Raw genomic sequence first — 21,388 nt, forward strand, 5'->3', positions numbered from 1 at the left:
TGATGAGAATAAACTAAATGCCTTTGGAACAGCACCAAAAAAAAAAAAAAAAAAAAAAGTGAAAGGTATTTTTCAACATCCTGTCAGCTAGAACTCTCTCAACTGACTTATTTGCCCATCTACTATGTGATAAAGTTTATGATGAACATTTCAAGGCTTTGAAAAACCCAGAACTATCTTCCTAGTGAAAGGCAAAAGTATATTTGGAATGAATTTGGTGCCATATTTTCTTTTTCATTCCCACTGATATTTTATACAGGTTTATATATGGCTGAACTCAGTCCACTACAGTGATAGATAAAATTCTTTACTGCTGGACCATGTCAGATACAGTCTCTCTGAGATAATAAACATTTGGCATAAAGATTTATTAAGGAAACTGACTCTTGTCTATTATTATTTTACACATAAAGACAAATTACCTGTTGCGCAGTTGCTGGTGTCTCTAAGATTTCTGCCAGTGTGTTCCCAGGCTGGTTCCGGATCACATCAATTATCAGCTTTTTGGTCCTTAACAAAACAGAGAAAGAGATAGACTTTCAAACAGTAGTCCTTATGCACAAAAATCTGGTTCTCTTAAGAGAGTGCACACACACACATACAATACTGAAGCTTCAAGGACAGTATCTTACCATAAAACATTCTTGCAGATATTCAGCAGGTCTGCTGTAAAGCTCCTGAAAGTTTATGAATGCTTGATAATCAAAGTCTGGGCTGTATGTGCTTGATGCTGCAGGATTATACTGTCAGTATCATGGGCATAAGTGTGTCACAAGAGTTCTTCTTTAAAACCTTTTCCTTCTTTTTTAGACGGAGACTACTTTTTGGTGGGCAGGAGGAACAAGTGTTGCTGATATGGCCTGCCATTGCAGAGTGCAGGAATGATATCTAATATTCCTATTTCCTGACTTTAATAGGACTTAGACTTCTGAGCCAGTTTCATACCTCATAAGCTTTTAGGAACCAAACCAACTGTTACCTTTCCTGCTATCAGAAAGTTATGAAAGAGTTTGAAGACCAGTGGGAGCAAAAATCCATTGTGGGCTATGGAGGCTTGGGCTGTCAGCTGACATAGCAGCTTGGAGGATGGTGTTTAAGGGCCTGAGCAACTTCCAAATAGGGTTAGGTCCTCACCTTCAGGTGGAAGAGAACAGAAGAGCTTCTCAGTAAACAGTAAAAAGCTGGAAAAATCTTCTGCAAGTATGAAAACCATGTGTTTTTTCATAGGTGTTCTTTACAGCAATTGGCCACCCCTTCTTAGTGAGGGATCAGGTTATGTACTTATGTAAAAAGGTTTTAACATAAAAGCTAAATGGTCAAGTTTGCTCACTTTTACATAAGGTGGAAACAGTATTATTGGAAATGGCTTTCTTTCTAAAAAGAAAATAAAGGGCCAGGTGCGATGGCTCACTCCTGTAATCCCAGAACTTTGGGAGGCCGAGGTGGGTGGATCACCTGAGGTCAGGAGTTCGAGAGCAGCCTGGCAAACATGGTGAAACCCCATCTCTACTACGAATACAAAAATTAGCTGGGCATGGTGACACGTGCCTGTAATTCCAGCTGCTCAGGAGGCTGAGGCCTGAGAATTGCTTAAACCTGGAAGGCAGAAGTTGCAGTAAGCTGAAGTCTTGCCACTGCACTCCAGCCTGGGGGACAGAGTAAGACTCTGTCTCATAAATAAATAAATAGAAAAGAAAAAAGGAAATGCAGACAAAACTTTGTTTAAATTATACATACACTGGTCTAATCAATGTCTGAAGTTTCACTTTTACTGTAGTCCCATTACTGCATTTAACTTTAGTTCTTTCAAAATCATTGCATGATATCACTGAATGACTAATTTTTCTTCCTAAACTCTAGCAGGAAATGTTCACATAACATAAAATTTAGACATGAACATAACATTTTCAATTTTTTTTTTTTTTAAGATGGAGTCTCTCTCTGTTGCCTAGGCTGGAATGCAGTGGCGCGATCTTGGCTCACCGCAACCTCTGACTCCCGGGTTCAAACGATTCTCCTGTCTCAGCCTCTTGAGTAGCTGGGATTATAGGCACATACCACCAGGCCAGGCTGATTTTTGTATTTTTAGTAGAGATGGGGTTTCACTAGGTTGGTCTGGCTGGTCTTTGAACTCCTGACCTCAAGTGATCTGCTCGTCTTGGCCTCCCAAAGTGCTGGGATTACAGGTGTGAGCCACCATGCCTGGCCAAATTTTCACATTTTGAAGCATATGGGCAACTACTCCCAAATGACAGAGGAAACCCTCCAAGTTAATTACAAATATATTACTTTTGAAAATAGGATAACATCCAATAAACCATTTGTAAACATCATTTTTCTCATTTCCTATTTATAAGAAGTCTGTGGGAAAAGAACAATCACAATGTGTCTTCTTTTCCTCCCTTTTCCCTAGCCTTTGGAGGACCATTTCCTCTGGCCCCATGACCCTTTGCTGCTGGGGATTTACAGGCTGTCTGGGAATGCACTAATTACAGCCACGTGGGGGATGGCACGGTTCCTAAGAGGCTGTGGCTGAGAAAGCCATGTGTCCTTTCCTTCCTACACACCTTCCTCCAGCCATCATCATCAATGTAAACAGGAACACTGAGCTAAAAATAAAAGTTTTGGATGATTAAAAAATGTAAATATAGTAACTTTCTTATTTGAAAGAATATTCTCAGAATTGATTGTGATATACAATTCTAGGGAATGTCTGGTTTTTTAGAGGAGCTGTGTAATAACCAAATGACTGGTCATTAAAACACGCCCACCAAAGACAAAGAATGTTTATTTGCTCAGGAATTGCTGGAGGACAAACAGCTTGTGGGCTTCTACTTCCTACCAGGCCTGTGGAATTCATTGCCAAAGTTCTACTTCAGACATAAGTAACCATCTGGTCCCATGAAAGGGATCTCACCTCCCTCCCACTAGAGTGTGTCTAGTGCTTAAGGACAATGGGGATGGACAGATTTAAAGCCAAATCTGTCTTGGCTTGGGCTCTTGTTGCATATTAACTGTGTGGATTTGTGAAAGTTATATAATCCCTGTAGGTTTGGTTTTTTCATTTACAAAACAGGAATGTCTCAGGACTGATGCAAGGATTGGATGAAAAGATCTAAAGCGTTCCATGAGGTATGGCACATGGTAAGCACTCACGTGGCCATTAAAGCTGTGCTGGCCATGATGGCAGCCACTGGCCACAGGTGGCACTTAAGCACTTGAGACATGGCTAGTACAAACTGAGATGTGCTGTGAGTGTGAGACACACACTGGAGTTTGAGGATGTTGTATGAAACAAAGAATGTACAACATCTCATCCATTTTTAAAATTTATTACATATTGAAATAGTTTTGGATATATTGGGTTAAATAAAATATATTATTAGAATTAATTTCATCTATTTCTTTTAAAATGAGGCTTCTAGAAAACCTAAGATTGCATGTAGCTCATATTACATTTCTTTTGGGAAGTACAATATTGGCACATTCCATTTGCAAACAGGACCTCACTCTGAGAGGCCTGCCTTCCAGGGACACCTAGTCATGGTGTCTGGTTAGTCATAGGACTATGGCCTGGAGGGAGACCTTTGAAAAACAATCCAATCCTTGATTGAACAAATGTGACAACTAAGACCTAAGAGACTAGAGCTGCAGAAACAGGTCCAATTCCCTTTCCACATCAGCAGCCCCTCAAAAACCTATACAGAAAAGTTAAGACTGTGTCCTTCTATCCACTCTTCTACCATCTTTCCTTTTCCCAACTGGAACCCCTCAGTCCCTTAAAGCTCCTCACAATGGCATCTGCAGAGAGCTGCCAGTCCTGCTCACATTCCAGTTGCCAATGACCTTAATATGCATGCCCCTTCCCACCCCAGTCCAAATACAGTCCGTTCTGGATACGGTCTGACCAGCATAATCAACTGCTTAGAGCATTGGCACCACGGCTCTTCCAGCAATACATAAGATAGGTTGATGCAAACCACAGGTCTTGCCCTCCGAATGAGGAGGTATCTAATTTTGAAAAAGGATGAAGGGAAAAAAGAAGAAATACACCAGGGAGTTTATTCATCATAGCTGTGCTCAAACCCTGCTGTAGATAAATGAGCCCATAAGGCACTTGTAAACTGGTGTGGCCCCTTGGGTTTGGCCACTCCATTCATAGGGCATCTATTATTACCAGCAGCATTCCTGAGGCTCCCCCTCTGTCATCTGCTTATAGTGTGGCCAAGGTTGAAAAGGAATTAGTGTTTGTGGAAGCTAAGGAATATATTCAATATTTAAAATTTTAACAGCATAATTTACATTATTAGCTCCAGACCTCAAATACCACCTTAGCCACTTAGTGCTCCTGCTAGTTTGGACCAAAAAGCAAGAAAAATCTTTCAGCTGTGATCATGGATACCTAAACTTAATCATGTGATAGGAAATTCTTACGAGATGACAACTTAAGCACTCAAGCAGCTAAGTATGATTAAAAACCACAAATATTGCCTTCTACTTAAACACACATACTTTTGTGGGAAACTGAGCTTAATAAAGGCCATAAGGGTCACATACTTTAAATTGAATCGTAAGTTAAAATGAAAGGTTTACAATTGCATAGTTCTAAATAATTTATATGGTATTAATCATAATTTCATGTGATCATCATAGCCCTTCCTTTCCCTTCTCTTCTACGTTATGGAGGAGAAAACTGATGGCTAGGCAACCTGCTGAGATCCGTGGCTAATAAGCAATAGATTGAGGCTATGACCCTATTTCATCCTAAGGCTCCTCAGCTAGCCTTTAGGACTCCTTGAACAGGCTTGTTTTTTTTTTTTGTTTTTAATATCCCTGTGCTTGGTAGTATTAGAAAAACAGCAACAGCCCAAACTGAGGTTCTCTATTCCATAAACATACACAAGGGAAAGAGAAATAAGTGTTTCTTCCGACTCCAATATGTGCCCTTTGTCCCTCCTCTTTGGGCTGGAAAGATGTTCCAGCCTCCATCACTCAGTACCTGCTCGGCTATAATCTCATTATTTATTCTAGGATTCCTAAGAATGCAAAGAACAATGACCTTGCCCTCGACAAGTTGCAAATCTTTATGATCAAGAGTGTAGGCCCTGGAGTTTAAAATCATTTGGGTTTGAATCTCTGCTCCACTTAGTTACTGCATTACCCAGGAAAAGGTTTACATCTGTTCTGTGCCTAGCTTCCTCATCTGTAAAATATGGATAATAACCTCCACTCTTTTGGGGTTGCTGAGAATATTACATATGTATTTTATATACATTTATTTTAATATATATATGCACACGTTATTCTCTTTCTTTCTTTACAGATTGTGTGTCCCTTTTTCAAAATGCTTGGGCCCAAAAGTGTTTCAGATTTTGGAATATTTGTATTATATACTTACTGGTTCAACTTCCTAAATCCGAAAATTCAAAACACTCCAACGAGCATTTCCTTTGAGCACTGTCAGTTCTCAAAAGGTTTGGAATTTTGGAGCACTTTGCATTTGGTATTGTGTATGCACATGCATGCATGCACACACATACACACACACACACACACACACATACACAGAGTATATAAAAACTGTCTGTCCCTGGTCCATGGTAAGCACTACATAGGTGTTTATTATTATCATCTTCATTCTCATCTAATGAGTGAGAATTATGAGACTAGCACGGAATTAAATTTACAAGCATAATGATTAACAATGCCTCAAATTCTGCTACTGTGGGGGCCCCAATGACGATGAGTTACTCATGACTGGAAAGCTAGTGACACTGTAATTCAACATAAGGGCATTTCTAAAAGTTAAGAACACAATCTGTTTAACAAAAAAGCAGAATAGTTTTTTGATAGAGAAAAGCTAGGTATTTTCGTCCCAGTTGCTCTGCATTTCCTGTCCACTTCATAACTTATAAAAGTCACTGACTAATTTTAGTTAGATTTAGTTCTCTAATGAATCTCAAGAGCCACTATCTTATGCTTGAGGTACAAATTTGGTTTATTAGCTTGGAAAAGAATCATCCCCAGCAGAGGGTTCAAATCAATATTTTAAAGGAGTGGTCCCCAACCTTTTTGGCACCAGGGACTGGTTTTGTGGAAGTCAATTTTTCCATGGACCAGGGGTGGGAGATGGTCTCAGGAGGATAATTCAGGTGCTTTACATATATTGTGTACTTTGTTTCTATTATTCTTGCATTGTAATATATAATGAAATAATTATATAACTCATCATAATACAGAATAAGTGGGAGCCCTGAGCTTGTTTTCCTACAACTAGACAGTCTGATCTGAGGGTGATGGGAGACAGCGACAGTCATCAGGCATTAGATTCTCATAAGGAGTGTGCAACCTGGAACCCTCGCATGTGCAGTTCACAATAGGGTTCACACTCCTATGAGAATCTAATGCTGCCACTGATCTGACAGGAGGTGGAGCTCAGGTGTTAATGCCAATGATGGAGAGCAGCTGTAAATACAGATGAGCTTCACTTGCTCTCCTCCTGCTGTGCAGCCTGGTTCCTAACAGGCCAACGACTGATACTGGTACTTTTAGACTTTAGTTTCCTTGCCTCAAAGAAGAAGACTCAGTTTTCAAGTTTCCTGTCAATGCTGTACTTTGTAATCACCTGTTAGTATCAAGATTTTTCAAATATGTACTTTAAAGGAAATATATTTAGAAATAGGGCTTGTCTAAAATAATAGAGCTAAGTCTACTGAATCTTTTGGGTAAAACCCAAATTTCACTTTCAGGGATGGCTAACTAGTCAGTTTTGATTTCAAATTGTTAACCTACATGAATCACTGAACTGCTTAGTACAGTAGTCGGCCAATATGAAGATCTCGCAGTATGCCCAGAGGAAGGCCTTTGAGCATAGAAGACTTAGGTCCTCTATTAAAACACTGACATTAAGCCTTTTTTACACACATAGAAAAGTTGATCCTAAAATTCACATATAATTGCAAGAGACCCATTCAACTACAAGACTAAAACAATCTTGAAAAAGAAGAAAGAAGTTGGAGGACTTCCCTATTTCAAAACTCACTGCAAAGCTACAGTGATCAATACGGTATGGCACTAGTACAGTGACAGACATGTAAGTGAATGAAGTGGAACTGAAAATCCAGAATAAAGCCATATGCATATGGTCAACTGGTTTTTGACAAGGGTGCCTAGACTATTCCATGGAGAAAGAACAGTCTCCAACAAATGGTTCTACGAAACTGGACATCCATATGCAAAAGAATGAAGGTGGACACCTGTCTCACATCACACACAAGAATTAAAAAGGGTTAATAGCTCTAACTGTAAAAGCTAAAACTACAGACCCTTGGAAGAAAACACTGGAGTAAATCTCACACGTAACAACAATAAAAACAGATAAATTGGGCTTCATCAAAATAAAAAAAATTGTTGCAGAAAAGGACATTATCAAGAAAGTAAAAAGACAACCCACAGAAGGGGCAAAAATATTTACAAATCATATATTTGATAAGGGTTCAGTGTCCAGAGTATATAAGCAACTCTTTAAACTGAGGAACAAAACCACAACCAACCTAATTTTAAAATGGGCAAAGGATTTAAATAGACATTTCTCAAAAAAACAAATACATACATAGACAAGGGGGTGACAAACATGGAAGGATCTGCAATGTCACTGGTCATTGGAAAAGCACAAACCAGAACCACAGTGAGATATGACTTCATACCCATTAGGATGGCTATTATTAAAAAAAAAAAGTGGGGGCAGGTTCTGGGCACAATGGCTCACGCCTGTAATCCCAGCACTTTGGGTGACTAAGACAGGAAGATCACTTGAGCTTAGGGGTTTGAGACCAGCCTGGGTAATCTGTTGAGACCTCATCTCTACTTAAAATAAATAGCCAGGTGTGGTGGTAGGTTCCTGTAGTCTCAGCTACTGGGGAAGTTAAGGTGAGAGGATCCCTTGAGCCTGGGAGATCAAGGCTGCAGTGAGCTATGACTGCACCACTGCACTCCAGCCTGGGTGACAGAGTGAGACCCTGTCATTCATTCATTTATTTGTACATACATACATATATAAATAGAAAAAAATGTTGGCAAGAATGTGGGAAAATTGGTAATCTCATACCTTGCTGGGGGGAATGTAACATGGTACAGCCACTGTGGAAAACACTTTGACAGTTCCTCAAAAACACTGAATTACCATATGACTCAGCAATTCCACTCCCGGGTATATGCCCAAAAGAACTGAAAATAGGTGTTCAAACAAAATCTTGTGGCCTGGCACAGTGGCTCATACCTGTAATCCCAGCACTTTGGGAGGCCGAGATGGGCAGATCAGCTGAGGTTGGGAGTTCGAGACCAGCCTGACCAACATGGAGAAACCCCATCTCTACTTAAAAATACAAAATTAGCCAAGTGTGGTGGTGCACGCCTGTAATCCCAGCTACTCAGGAGTCTGAGACAGGAGAATTGCTTGAACCCGAGAGACGGAGGTTGCAGTGAGCCGAGATCACGCCACTGCATTCCAGCCTGGGCAACAAGAGCGAGATTCCGTCTCATAAACAAAAGAAAACAAAAACAACAAAACAAACAAACAAAAAAACCTGTACCCAAATTTGCACAGCAGCACTATTCACAATAGCCAAAAGGTGGGAACAGCCCAAAGGTCCAGCTAATGAATGAAGAAAGAAAATGTCATATATCCAGAGAATGGAATATTATATTCAGCTATAAAAAGGAACGAAGTACAGATAGATGCTACAACAGGGATGAACCTTGAACCTGATGCCAAGTAAAAGAAGCCAAAAACAAAAGATCACAAATTATGATTCAATTTATATGAAATATCTGAGATAGGCAAAAGTTCAAAGAGATAAGAGTGTACTCTAATAGTTGCTAGGGGCTGGGTAGCAGCGGGAAATGGGAATGACCACTTAATGGGGACAGGGTTCACGTCTGATAAAAATGTTCTGGAACCCAGGAGGCCGAGGTTGTGGTGAGCCAAGATCGCGCCATTGCACTCCAGCCTGGGTAATGAGAGCGAAACACCGTCTCAGAAAAAAGAAAAAAAAATGTTCTGGAACTAGACGACAGTGACGGTTGCACACTGCAAATGTACTAAATGCATGTACACTTTAAAATGGTAAGTTTTATGTGCATTTTATCACAACAAAATATAAACCCTCTGCTGGCTCTACATAGTGTGGTGATTAAAATAGTAGATAAGTGTTCCTTCTCAACTCTGGGTACTGGGAGAGAGCCCCACAAGGGCAAAGGCTGGGTAATGGGTAAGACAAACAGGACACTGTACCAGGTTTCCCAGGCTAAGACACACTGCTTCCAGATATGCCTGACTTTGATGGTTTTATCTTTAAAATGTGATTTCCTAGAATTTGTGGTATCACAGAAACTGGTGTTTAGGAATATAAATAAATATATATGATATAAGTATAAATGCATACGATACTCAGATTATTTGATATTTTGAACTGCTCAAATTGTGATTCCCAGGCATCATGCAGACATTTGAGTTGACTGCATTTAGAAAATAATGTTCAAATAGCAGACAAAACTAATTAAGAAAAAATTTCTTCCCATGACTTTTAAAGGACAAAGCTTATGAGATCACTGGATACTTGCCCTAATTTCATTTACATGACAATGCCACACAGTCTGCATTTCCAGTGATCTTTATAACTGGCACTTGTTCAGAGGAACCCAGGGAGTAGACATTACCCCCTTTTCTCTCTTGCCCTGCCTGAACTGTCTCCCTGAAAGTTCGATCTGCCGTGGTAATCTGCAGTCAAACTCAACTGTTGTGAGGCCAAGGGTGAGTCCTAGTCCTGTAGCTTGGCTGCTGTCCTACTGTTGAGCTGTTCTCTCTACCCCTGTAAGGCAGGTGCTGTTACCGGCTTGTTTCCCTGCTGTATCCCCAGCCTCAAGCCCAGTGCATGAACACAGAATAAGTACTCAAGCATTTGCTGCAGGACTAAATGGAGGCTCAGATGATCTGAGGACAAAATCAACAAGCCTAATAGAACATATCAACACAGCACACTGAAGAACCTCTTCCTGTTGTTTTCATAGATGATTGAATGTTAAAAAAAAATCAAGTGGAGATGAATGCTGTCTTCATTCACATTTCAAGCACACTTTAGCACATCCGTGGCAGGAGAGAAAGCTCTTGCCACAAATAAAAGCAACCTCAGAACTCAGGACAGGTAGCTTGGAAGTAATATGTGAAGTATTGTTTCAACACATGCTTGTTCCCTTTTGTCCTTATTTTTCCACTTCCAGTCTGCATCTCACCCCAATATAAACTGTTCTAATGTACCAATATGCATTCTTGAGTTTGTATAAATTGAAAACTGCATTGCTTTCAGCGTGTGTTTTTGATTTATGGTGTTGTATCACGAATCTCATTCTCTTTCCTACTCTGTGTGGAATATCATTGATGCTTTGATGGAGAAAAGATAGTATTATTGAAGTGTGAATACTTCACTTGAAATCTTTGGTGGCAGGAAGTAGGGTACAAATAAAGTCAAAGCTGGTAAACATATCCAGGCTCAGTTTAATAGGAAGGAAGACCAGTAAATCAGATGCTATTATAATGTCTTATCACAGGTAAGCCTTTTTACATTATTATTTTATACCTGAAATTAATGTTGGTTAACTGAATTTCTTCACTATCATCTGGCCACTCTGTAATATATATTTCCCTTCAGTCACCAAAGAACTTGCATAAGCTGAGTTAACCACTTCTCAAAGGAAAGGAATCAAATTATTCCCTGGAAAACTAAAAGCCAAGGAAGGTGTTGTAAACTATTATAACATTTAATTCCTTCCTAAAGAGTCTATTGTCCTTTGGTTAGATGTTTGATGAATATACATAATATATTTCAATGTTCACATACTTGTAAATAAATTAGTTTGGATTTAGCCTTCTTGGAATTTGCATGGTTTAAGATGTGTATCTGGAGACATATGCCCTTTAACCCCCAAACTTACTTTATCATGAGGCTTCGGCTATCTATAGCCTCACCGTCCTCTATGTCATATTTGCTTGTCAAGACAAGAGAAATCTCGGTCTTTGAGAGCTGACTTAATGTATTTGCCTTGTTAGGGTCATTGGGGTCAACTGCTCCTTCCCCTGTAGGGGAAAAAAAGTAGGGTTATTTTTCCCAATTCACTCATTGCAATGGCGACACCAACAATGTAAGACAAAAGCTCCGTAATTAAATGGGAGATCATGGTCTTCATAAATCCCATATTCTACTACAGCTAAAGGCACTTTTTAAAATATTTTGTTGAAAAATTAAAATGACATGGGACACAGATATTCCAAATACAAACAAATTACTAAAAGGGATAACTTAATAAAAGTATTTCCCATTTTCTAATAAATTTTGTTCTTTAATGATGCTTTCTTTCTGTATAATACATGTTGACAATTCCTTTTTGACGTATCTGGAGCTTACCTTCAAGAATATTGAATTATTTTACAATCTCGGATGCTATCAATTACAGAAGTCTTGCTGTAGGAAGGGGCAAGTGTAGTTGTTATTTATGCTTAAGTGTTAAATTCCAAAAGAAATTGTTTTATCTAGGATAGGAAAATCAACCAACCAACCAACCCAATTAAACAAAAACCAAGTGATAAGTAGAAGGAACAAGCTCTTACCAAGAAAAGATTCCACAGTCGGCACCTCTCCCAGAGACCCCAGCAATTCACTCAGTAAGTCATTTTTTTCAGGGGCAATTGCATCCTGGTGTTCCAACAGGAGCTTTATGTAGAAAGCAACACACACACACAAAGGTAAGAGTAAATTCTCAACTGTACCATATTTATATCAAAATTTTCATAATTTCCTCCTGATACCATTTAAATCTTAAATACTAGTATGACATTTATAAAAATTAGAGACATAGATACAGTTTTTATTATATCTCAGAGGGAAGTACCTACTCTACTTCAAGAAACCGTAGCAAAAAACATGTACATAAACCCTTTTTCAGCAAGGTCAGCCAAGGGGCAGCCTTCTAACACCTGATCTCTATGCTTCGCTGTACCTCTATAGGAAAAGTCAAAACTGAGGGAAAGAGTCCAGAATGAGGCAGGTCTTTTAGCTAACCTCGGTAGCAAACTGGAAGGGCATTTACATCTCTATGCAGATAAATTATTCAGTAAACAAACACTATAGTTATCTTCTTAATCACTATTTTAGTTGTTTCAATCTGTCTTGCATTGAAGATCTCTCATGGTTAAGGATGTAAGAGACTAGATGTCTTGAGTGGTTTCCCCTTTCCTGATCCTAAGAAGGCCCAAAGTTGAGTAACGTCTGCTGGGGTGTCTTGCCAGGTCTTAGAGGAAACTCCTGAGGAGCAGCAGCACTCAGGGGGAAACCGTGAAGGACAACACATCTGTGTTTGTGTTTGTTTGTTTTTTGAATTTAAACAAATTTGGCCGGGCATTGTGGCTCATGCCTGTAATCCCAGCTCTCAGGAAGGCAGAGGCGGGAGGATAGCTTGAGCCCAGGAGTTCGAGGCCTGCCTGGGCAATATAGCAAGACCCTGTTCTCCACAAAAAGGAAAAAAACAAAAAGACAAAAAAAAAAAAAAAAGCATAATTTAAACAAATTTTAATGGAGTCAGTTTAATTATTACGACTTTACACATGAACAGCAACACATCTGTTTTTGTTTGCACTTCTAATTAGATTGAAACAACATTTCCAAAGTATGAAACTAGCAATCCTGGGGACAAGAGATATAATTTGTTGTTCTGAGAGCAACTGTTTTATAAAACTCTGCATCATAATGATAAAGTTAGTTCCTTTTCCATTTTCAATTTCTTTTTCCCAACAGCTTTACTGAAATAGAATTCACATACATCAGATCCACTCACTGAAAATGCATGGTACAATGGCTTTTAGTGTATTCACAGAGTTGTGCAGCCATTACCACTCTCTCTGACTGTATAGAATGCTTTCACTACCCTGAAAGAAACTGTGTATCCATTGGCAGTCACTCTCCATTATCTCTTCCTTCTATCCCCTGCAAACCACAAGTATGAATCTGACTACTCTAGGTGCCTTATATCAGTGGTATTTGTCTTTTTGTGACTGGCTCATTTCACTTAGCGTAACACAGTATTTGTCTTTTTACGACTGGCTCATTTCAATTAGCATAGTGTCCTCAAGATTCCTCCATGTTGTAACATGTATCAGAATTTCCACCTTTTTAAAGCTGACTAATATTGCATTGTATGACTATAATATTTTGTCCATTCATCTAGTAATAGACACTTGGCTGTTGTGAATAATGCTGCTATGAACATGAGTAAACAAAAAATTCTGACTCTGCTTTCAATTTTTTGTGGGTATACATCCAGAAGTGGCACTGTTAGATTATGAGGTAATTATATGTTTAATATTTTTAAGTTGATCATGCCACCATACTGCAGCCTCTATGTTTAAATTTTTGAGTAACCCCCATACTGTTTCCATAGCAGCTGCACCATTTGACATTCCCACCAACGGGGTACAAGGATTGCATTTTTTTCGCAACCTTCTCAACACCTATTTTCTGTTTTTTGTTTTTTTTTTTTATATTAATCATCCTAATGGGTGGGAGTGGCATCTCACTGCAGTTTCAGTTTTGATTTTTCTAATTATTAGTGATGTTGACCATCTGTATACTTCTCTGGAAAAACATCTGTTCAAGTCCTTCGTTCATGTTATAATTGGGTTGTTTTGTTGTTGATTTGCAGGAATGCTTTATATATTCTAGGTGTTAACCCTTTACCAGACATATGATTTGCAAATATTTTCTCCCATTCCACAGGTTATCTTTTCACTCAGTTGATTGTGTCCTTTGATGTGTAATTGTCCAATTTTTAAATTGGATTGTTTCTATCATTGAGTTGTAGGATTTCTTTATACATTCTAGATACAAGTCCCCAATCAGATGCATCATTTACAACTATTTTCTTTCATTCTCTTGGTTGTCTTCTCATTTTTTTTTTTCTTTTTTGGAGACAAATTCTTGCTCTGTTGCCCAGGCTGGAGTGGTTCACTGCAACCTCCACCTCCCAGGCTCAAGCCATTCTCGTGCCTCAGCCTCCAGAGTAGCTGGGATTACAGGAATGCGCCACCACACCTAGCTAATTTTTGTATTATTTAGCAGAGACAAGTTTGATCCATGTTGGCCAGGCTGGTCTTGAACTCCTGGTCTCAAGTGATCCACCTGCTTCGCTTTCCAAAGTGCCAAGATTACAGGTGTGAGCCACCGCGCCTGGTCGACTCAATTTTTTTCTTTTCTTTTCTTTTTTTGAGACGGAGTTTTGCTCTCGTTACCCAGGCTGGAGTGCAATGGCGCGATCTCGGCTCACCACAACCTCTGCCTCCTGGGATCAGGCAATTTTCCTGCCTCAGCCTCCTGAGTAGCTGGGATTACAGACATGCACCACCATGCCCAGCTAATTTTTTGTATTTTTAGTAAAGACAGGGTTTCACCATGTTGACCAGAATACCTAGGCTAGGAGGGTACAATGGCATGATCATGGCTCACTGCAGCCTTGAACTCCCAGGTTTAAAAGATCCTCCTGTCTCAGCCTCTTGAGTAGTTAGGACTATAGGCATGCACCAGCACATCCAGCTTTTTTCCCTTTTTTGTAGAGATGGGGGCTATGTTGCCCAGGCTGGTCTCGAACTCCTGGTCTCAAGCAATCTTCCTGCCTTGGCCTCCCAAAGTACTAGGATTACAAGCATGAGCCACCACGCCTAGCCTCAATTTCTTGATATTAATGTTTATAGCTCAAAAGTTTTCAATTTTGATGAAGTCTGTTTTATTTCCTTCCTTTGCTAATTGTGTGTTTCATGTCATATCTAAGAAACTCCTGCCTAATTCAAGGTCACAAGATTTACTCCTGTATCTTATTTCAAAGAGTTTTATAGTTTTAGCTCTTACATTTATGTCCATGATCCATTCTGAGTTCACTTTATGTACAGAGTGGAAGGGAGGAGCCCAACTACATTCTATGACATGTAGATTTACAGATGTCCCAGCACCATGTGAAGATGCTATTTTCCCATTGAACTGTCTTAGTCCCTTGTCAAAGTGAATTGACCATAAATTTGATGGCTACTTTCTAGACTCTGAATTCTATCCCATTGGTCTTTATGTCTATCTTTATGCCAGCATAGCAGAGTCTTGATTACTGCTTTTTCTGTTCTCTTTTAATCTTTAAGATCAGTGAAGGACAGAGTATCTGTTTAACGCTAAATTTTTCTTAGCGTTTCCCTGACACATGCTAATTGGGTTGTTAACAGAGAGATAACACATCTCAGATGCATAACTTCAAGGCTAGGAAGTGACTGTATCCAACTATTTTGTTTTCATTACACTTACTTTCCTCTTAAGTTTCTGTGTATGGCAAAGCATGCTAGTTTTTCAGTATTATAGAGGTACTTTGTTTCAAAGCAAAAAAATTACGTGTTGTTCTTAAAAAAGTGAGTTGATTCAAAGAAAGGCATTAAATAAATAATAGAGGTGATACAAAGCGGGCAAAATCTGGAAAGATGGTACATATAATATTTTGGAGGAAAAATTAGGAGACAAGAACAAAAATTTATCCAAAATTGGATAAAATTGGCTTGGCAAGTCCTGCCACTGCTGTGCTTGTGTCTGCACACAGACGCCTCCACACAGAAGGCAGACAGTAAACAGCAGTCTTCCTATGAAATTACACAATTTCCCCATGTTACATCTGCTTCCAACCTAACACAGGAAGGAATTCCAAATTGGTCACAAGCTGTCTTTCCCAGGATTTAATTCTGTTTTCAATTATTATTAACAAAAGAACAGTATTTCTCCTTACAGACTTCTAAATTAACATAGTAACATTTTCTCTCTGATACCCTTGGGAAATAATCTCTCACTCTAAAAAAGTCCTCCCCACCATTTTTTTTCTTGCATATGGATATTGCATTCAGCAGATGTGCAGCAAAGATGTACACATATTTTAGAGACGAATAATGTACCATAAAAATAGATAAGTGGGTCACTGCTCAAATATAAACGAGTCTGTTTGTCCAGTAGATAATTATTTTGTAAGTAATGCATTGCTAGATTGCTGGACTGTTTTTCTTGTACTCTAGGGTGTTTATATACAGAGAAAAGAAGGATAGCCTATTCATGCCATCAGTACTTATTGAGAGCTTGATGTAAATGTCAGAGAAGTTCCCTGTTCCAACCCTTAAGGAAGAAAATCAATAGCAGATTCAATCGTTCCTTCAAACCTACATTCAAGCTTTAGTTTCTTACATGAGCTTAATCATAGATTGAAATTTTAAGCAGCTAATCTGCTACTTGTTAGTATGTCTGGTTTGATGGGGGCTGGAACACAACCTTTGAGAATGTATATTTGTTATGCTTTCCCCTTAGCTGTCTGTATAATCCAAAGTTGGATGCATCCTTAAGTGAACTATCTAGAACTTGGGTGTGCATCTGAATCCCCTGGGATCTTGTTAGAATGCAGGTTTTAATTTGGGAGGTCCACGGTGATTGCTAACATGTCCCCAGGACCTTGCTTTAATTCATGAAGTCTGAAACTATTCCTGAAAAGGTTACCTTTTAAAAACTAAGACTTTTCAGGAAATACGTTCCAATTGATCTTAAAAACAAAACACAAGCCCTTCAATGGTTAGCTTTTTTTTTTACTTTAAATGATTGCAAAACCATCTAAATCCTCCCAATTCCTTCCCCATGCCACTGAGCACAGTGCCCTGCGCCAAAAAGATACTTAATACATGCAATGGCTGACAGCAGTGAGGTCTGCATGCAAACCGGATGTAGATGTCATAACAGCGCATGATGTGGAAAACCGCCTGCTTCCAAGAAATGGGGGTTTCCAGAACAATGAAAGTGATTATTTGCAGGAGGCTTCTATTGGGTGGTAGTTTCTTGTTTTCTTTCCGTAGCCTGTTTATTACCTCTCTATGTTAAAACATTAGAATAAAAATAATATTCTCATTTCCTTCAGAAAATTACTGGAAAAGCTGAGAGGGTTCCTGGAATAGGGAAGAGACAGGGTGTGGGTCTAGATAGCACGGCTTTGGTGGATGGGAGAACACCACGGCCTGTCCCTGCCCAGAGCTTAAACTGCATATTTACAGTCTGGCTTTATTTTTATTATGCATTTATTTTCTTGAGGCACAGTCTCGCTCTGTTGTCTAGGCTGGAGTGCAGTAGTATGATCATAGCTCACTGCAGCCTCTAACTCCTGAGCTCAAGTGATCCTCCCATCTCAGCCTCTTGAGTAGCTGTGACTGTAGGCACATAATACCAAACCCGGCTAATTAAAAAAAAAAAATTAGTAGAGATGGGTGTCTCACTATGTTGCCTGGGCTAGTCTCAAACTTGTGGGCTGAAGTGATCCTCCTGCCTCAGTCTCCCAAAGTGTTGGGATTACTGGCATAAGCCACCATCCTGGTCACAATCTGGCTTTGTAAATGGATTATGCCAAAAGTATGCTTTCTTTTTTGGGGAGAAGTAAGGGAATAAATGTATCATGTAAAAATAGAATTTTCTTGTTTCGGAGAAGGAATTTTATTAATGTATAAGAGTTAAGAAATAAATAATTGAGAGATTTTTAGGGTGAAGAATATAAGTATTAGCACATATGTATAATAAGTCCTGTAGAGATTAAGCACTTTCTAGATAACAGACATCTACACCATGGGTTCATTGCTAAGATGCCTCCCCAGTCCCACTTACTGAGTGTGTGCTGATGATTTCTTCAATTGAAATATAAATGACCGGTTTGCTGACTGTCACCAGGTCTGTGTATTTGTCCATATTAAACTTCTCTTCTGGCTCAGGGACATTACATGCTTCTTTGAAATATTTCCTAATAAAGGGGTAAAAAGTCTTAAGATAGACTCAAATTTGTGCATTAAACAGTTTCATCAAAATAGCTAGGAAATTTTGAATGATGACATGTACTTTGTTCCCATCTCAAACCTTGAGAGGACGTGTTACAGCTTCTTCCAGGCTGGCTTCTGTCTGTTGGAGCGGCATCCATGTTTCTGGATATTGGACCCAGCTCCTCAAACAGGATTGGAGAGAGTGGTAAGGGCCTCAGGCCCTGTTCGTGACTTAGTGATATCAAACTACGGGCAGGTCATCTTAAAAATGTTATTTTAAAAATGGCCCCTGAAACTTAAAAAGTCAAAAATGATAATTCTTGATCTAAGAAGCAAATCTGTGTGAAGAATACAATAGAAAAAGCAATTAATCAAATTTGCTGCTATAAACGGCACAAGCTCCTGGGCCTATATCACCCTTCAGAGCTTCTGTTATCAATGTCTGAAAAAAATGAGATTAAGTCTAAGCTTCTTCGTTGCTGCAAATATCTGCTGGTCGATGGAAAGACTTAAGGCTAGACACCCAAATACAAAACATCTCAGTATTCAAGCCCTAAAAAGTCGATTTTAAACTATAGCAAGTTTTGGCGGAGATGAAGAAAAATGAGACATGCTGTGATCACAATTTAGTAGTTCCATGTATTTTCTGCCTAAACAATTCTTGTGCAGGTAGACTATATATTTTATTCTATAAAGTTGTAAATGTTTTTTATATGCCTGAAATGATCCTTGGTGTCTCGGGACCCAAGTCCTATGTACCTCTGCTTTCCCAGCCAGAGGCTGGGGTGGTTAAACAGCAGGCAGCCCTGTTGTGGGGAGCATGTTCCCATGTGACAATCAGTTTTCCTAGGCTGCTTCAGTTATAATTTTTTATAGATTTCTGAGAAACACAAAGGATAAATGTGAGTGGAAAAAAGGACTAATTTGGAAGAGGCTCACCTCTTTGGTCTCGTTTCTTCTTAAAGAAGAGCTGGGAACATAACTGACTGACAGGAATAACCGCAGTGAAAAGTTCATGAGAAATGTAGGAAATGGATGTTACTTTGTGTGTGTGTGTGTGTGTGCGTGTGTGTGTGTCTCATCCTGTCACCTAGGCTGGAGTACAGTGGCACAAACGGCTCACTGCAGCCTCGATCTCCCGGGCTCAAGTGATCCTACTGCCTCAGCTTTCTAAGTAGCTGGGACTACAGGTGTGTGCTACCATACCCAGATAATTTTTTAAATGTTTTGTAGAGATGAGATCTCCCTATGTTGCCCAGTCGGGATATTACTTTTTTAGTCAATGAGAAGAATGAAAAATTAGCAGCTTGAAAAATCAAAACTTTCTGTAGTAAGAGGATTTGGGGTAATTTTCTCACAAAAGGCCAGGAATTCTAGATAGAAATCAATAATCATGAACTATCTTTGTTTTCAGATAAGTCACTCATCCAGAGGGAAACTGAGGAATGGGAAATTAGTTTCCAAGTGAGGATTAAAAGAGGCCAAATTTATGCATTACTTCTATGGCCTGTTGATTAAATGGCAGACATCAAAACAAACATGACGTGTTTCCTCAGAGCTTCAGGAGAAGTGAATCTGACTACCCAACTCATGCCTTTCTTGTGAATGATTAGTGATATAATTTGGAAACACAAAATCAATACAATTAAATCTTCTTACGTGTGTCATGAAGAAAGGCTTGAGAACAGAACAGAACATATTCACATACACAATCATCAACAAACATAAAATCTGGGTTTTCCCAACCCTTCAGAATCGAGTATTCCATTTCCTACTACAGTTATCCCTTGGTATGTTTGGGGGATTGGTTCCAGGACCCCCATACACACCAAAATTTGTACATACTCAAGTTCAAAATTGGCTTTGTGGAACCCACATATGTGAAAAGTCATCTGTCTGTATATGTGGGTTTCACATCCCACATCCCATGTGGGTTTTACATCCCACAAATACTGTATTTTCTCTGTCTTTGGTTGAAAAAGTCTATGTATAAATAGACCCGAGCAGTTCAAACCTGTGTTATATCAAGGGTCAAAGGTATTTGATGTAGATAAGGGAAATTCTTCCTAATAGGAAAACTTTTTAAAAATGATTCCTCTCTTCTTAGGTTGAAAAAGGCAGAAATCTGGTATTTTTTTTTTAATCGAGACAGTGTCTCACTCTGTTGTCCAGGCTGGAGTGCAGTGGTACAATCTTAGCTCACTGCAACCTCTGCCTCCTGGGTTCAAGCAATTATCTGTTTCAGCCTCCCAGGTAGCTGGGATTACAGGCGCCTGCCACCATCCCCTGCTAATTTTTGTATTTTTAGTAGAGACAGGGTTTCACCATCTGGCCAGGCTGGTCTTGAACTCCTGACCTTGTGATCCACCCGCCTGGCCTCCCTTGATTTTTAAATTCTAAGTACTAGATGCCTGTAGCATACAAGGAAGAACAAGTATTCCTTTTTGTGAGCAGCAGAAATAATATGAAAAAGACTCAGTGTAGCAGGAGTACTGCGGTGGGGGCAGGACAGGATTGTCAGACAAAGGCAATCTCGCCTGTACTTCCCTCTGTCTTTCCCCCAGTGGCTGGTAGGAGAAATGCTTGTAACCATCTGGGGTTCCTGTCCTCCATGTCCCACTCTAGCTCTGGGCACAGAGCACATATTATTCTTGCCTACTATTCTTGCATGTTTCTCTAAAATGAATGGCCCCTCTCACCTGAATTCCTGATAGGTCTCTGATAAATAATTGTTCATAGATGAGAGATGTTCATTTTCTCCTTCAAACAGCTTGTTGGAGGCTGCGTGCTGAAGAACCTTGGCCACTGATCCTAAGTTTCTCCTTTGGTCGGAATTTATCTGACCTCCAGCTGTCATGTCGATGATATCAAAGCCATCTGGAGCTACAATGGCTGGATTCATGTACCGATAGTACAGGAGGTTTCCAACAATCTGGGGTGATGCAGAAGTGCAAGGCCATTTTTAAGAGAGAAAACTCAAGAATTTCAGGGTTTTTTTTTTTTTTAAAAGATACATATTCTTCTACATTTCCCAAGAGAAAGCAGATCATTTTCTGATTTAATCCTAACCAGGAGTTAAGTAAAGGCAATGAATATAATCACACATATTTAATAGCATAATTTACAAAGTTGTTTTTGATGAAAAATGCTCACTGCCCCCAAAATGCTCTAATACGAAGAATTTCAATAACATTTAGAATCTCCAAATTAATCTCAGCTTAATCAATTATCTTGAGAGTCATTAGAAACAGAAGACCTGCAGCTTATTACAAATAATCATACATGGGGAATCATCTTACAAAGTTAAATGTGCATGATTTTGGTTCATACCCCCAGGAGAAGCTATGGTGAGATTACCCTTGAAAATCTACCTTTAATAGCTCATCTTCTGTTGCATCGGGGAATTTCTCATGGATCGAATTCTTCAGTACTTTGGCTATATACCTCAATCCATAACTACATATAAAACAGATGACAAAAGAA

General features: G+C 39.3%; 1 protein-coding gene across 8 annotated transcripts in view; it reads right to left on the minus strand.

Moving 5' to 3' along the window:
- The window catches only part of IQGAP2 (IQ motif containing GTPase activating protein 2), a 315,054-nt gene that overhangs the window by 15,908 nt on the left and 277,758 nt on the right, over nt 1–21,388 (minus strand). For all 8 annotated transcript variants that reach the window (XM_002744847.6, XM_035291370.3, XM_035291369.3 and 5 more), the window contains 6 exons: nt 21,277–21,361; nt 20,605–20,837; nt 17,757–17,889; nt 11,663–11,765; nt 10,990–11,131; nt 423–510 (listed from right to left, as the gene is read on the minus strand). In XM_002744847.6, coding sequence (XP_002744893.2) covers nt 423–510; nt 10,990–11,131; nt 11,663–11,765; nt 17,757–17,889; nt 20,605–20,837; nt 21,277–21,361 — 784 coding nt within the window. The remainder of the gene's footprint in view (nt 1–422; nt 511–10,989; nt 11,132–11,662; nt 11,766–17,756; nt 17,890–20,604; nt 20,838–21,276; nt 21,362–21,388) is intronic.

The sequence above is a fragment of the Callithrix jacchus genome, chromosome 2 (assembly GCF_049354715.1).
Source record: "Callithrix jacchus isolate 240 chromosome 2, calJac240_pri, whole genome shotgun sequence".
NCBI lineage: Eukaryota > Metazoa > Chordata > Mammalia > Primates > Cebidae > Callithrix > Callithrix jacchus.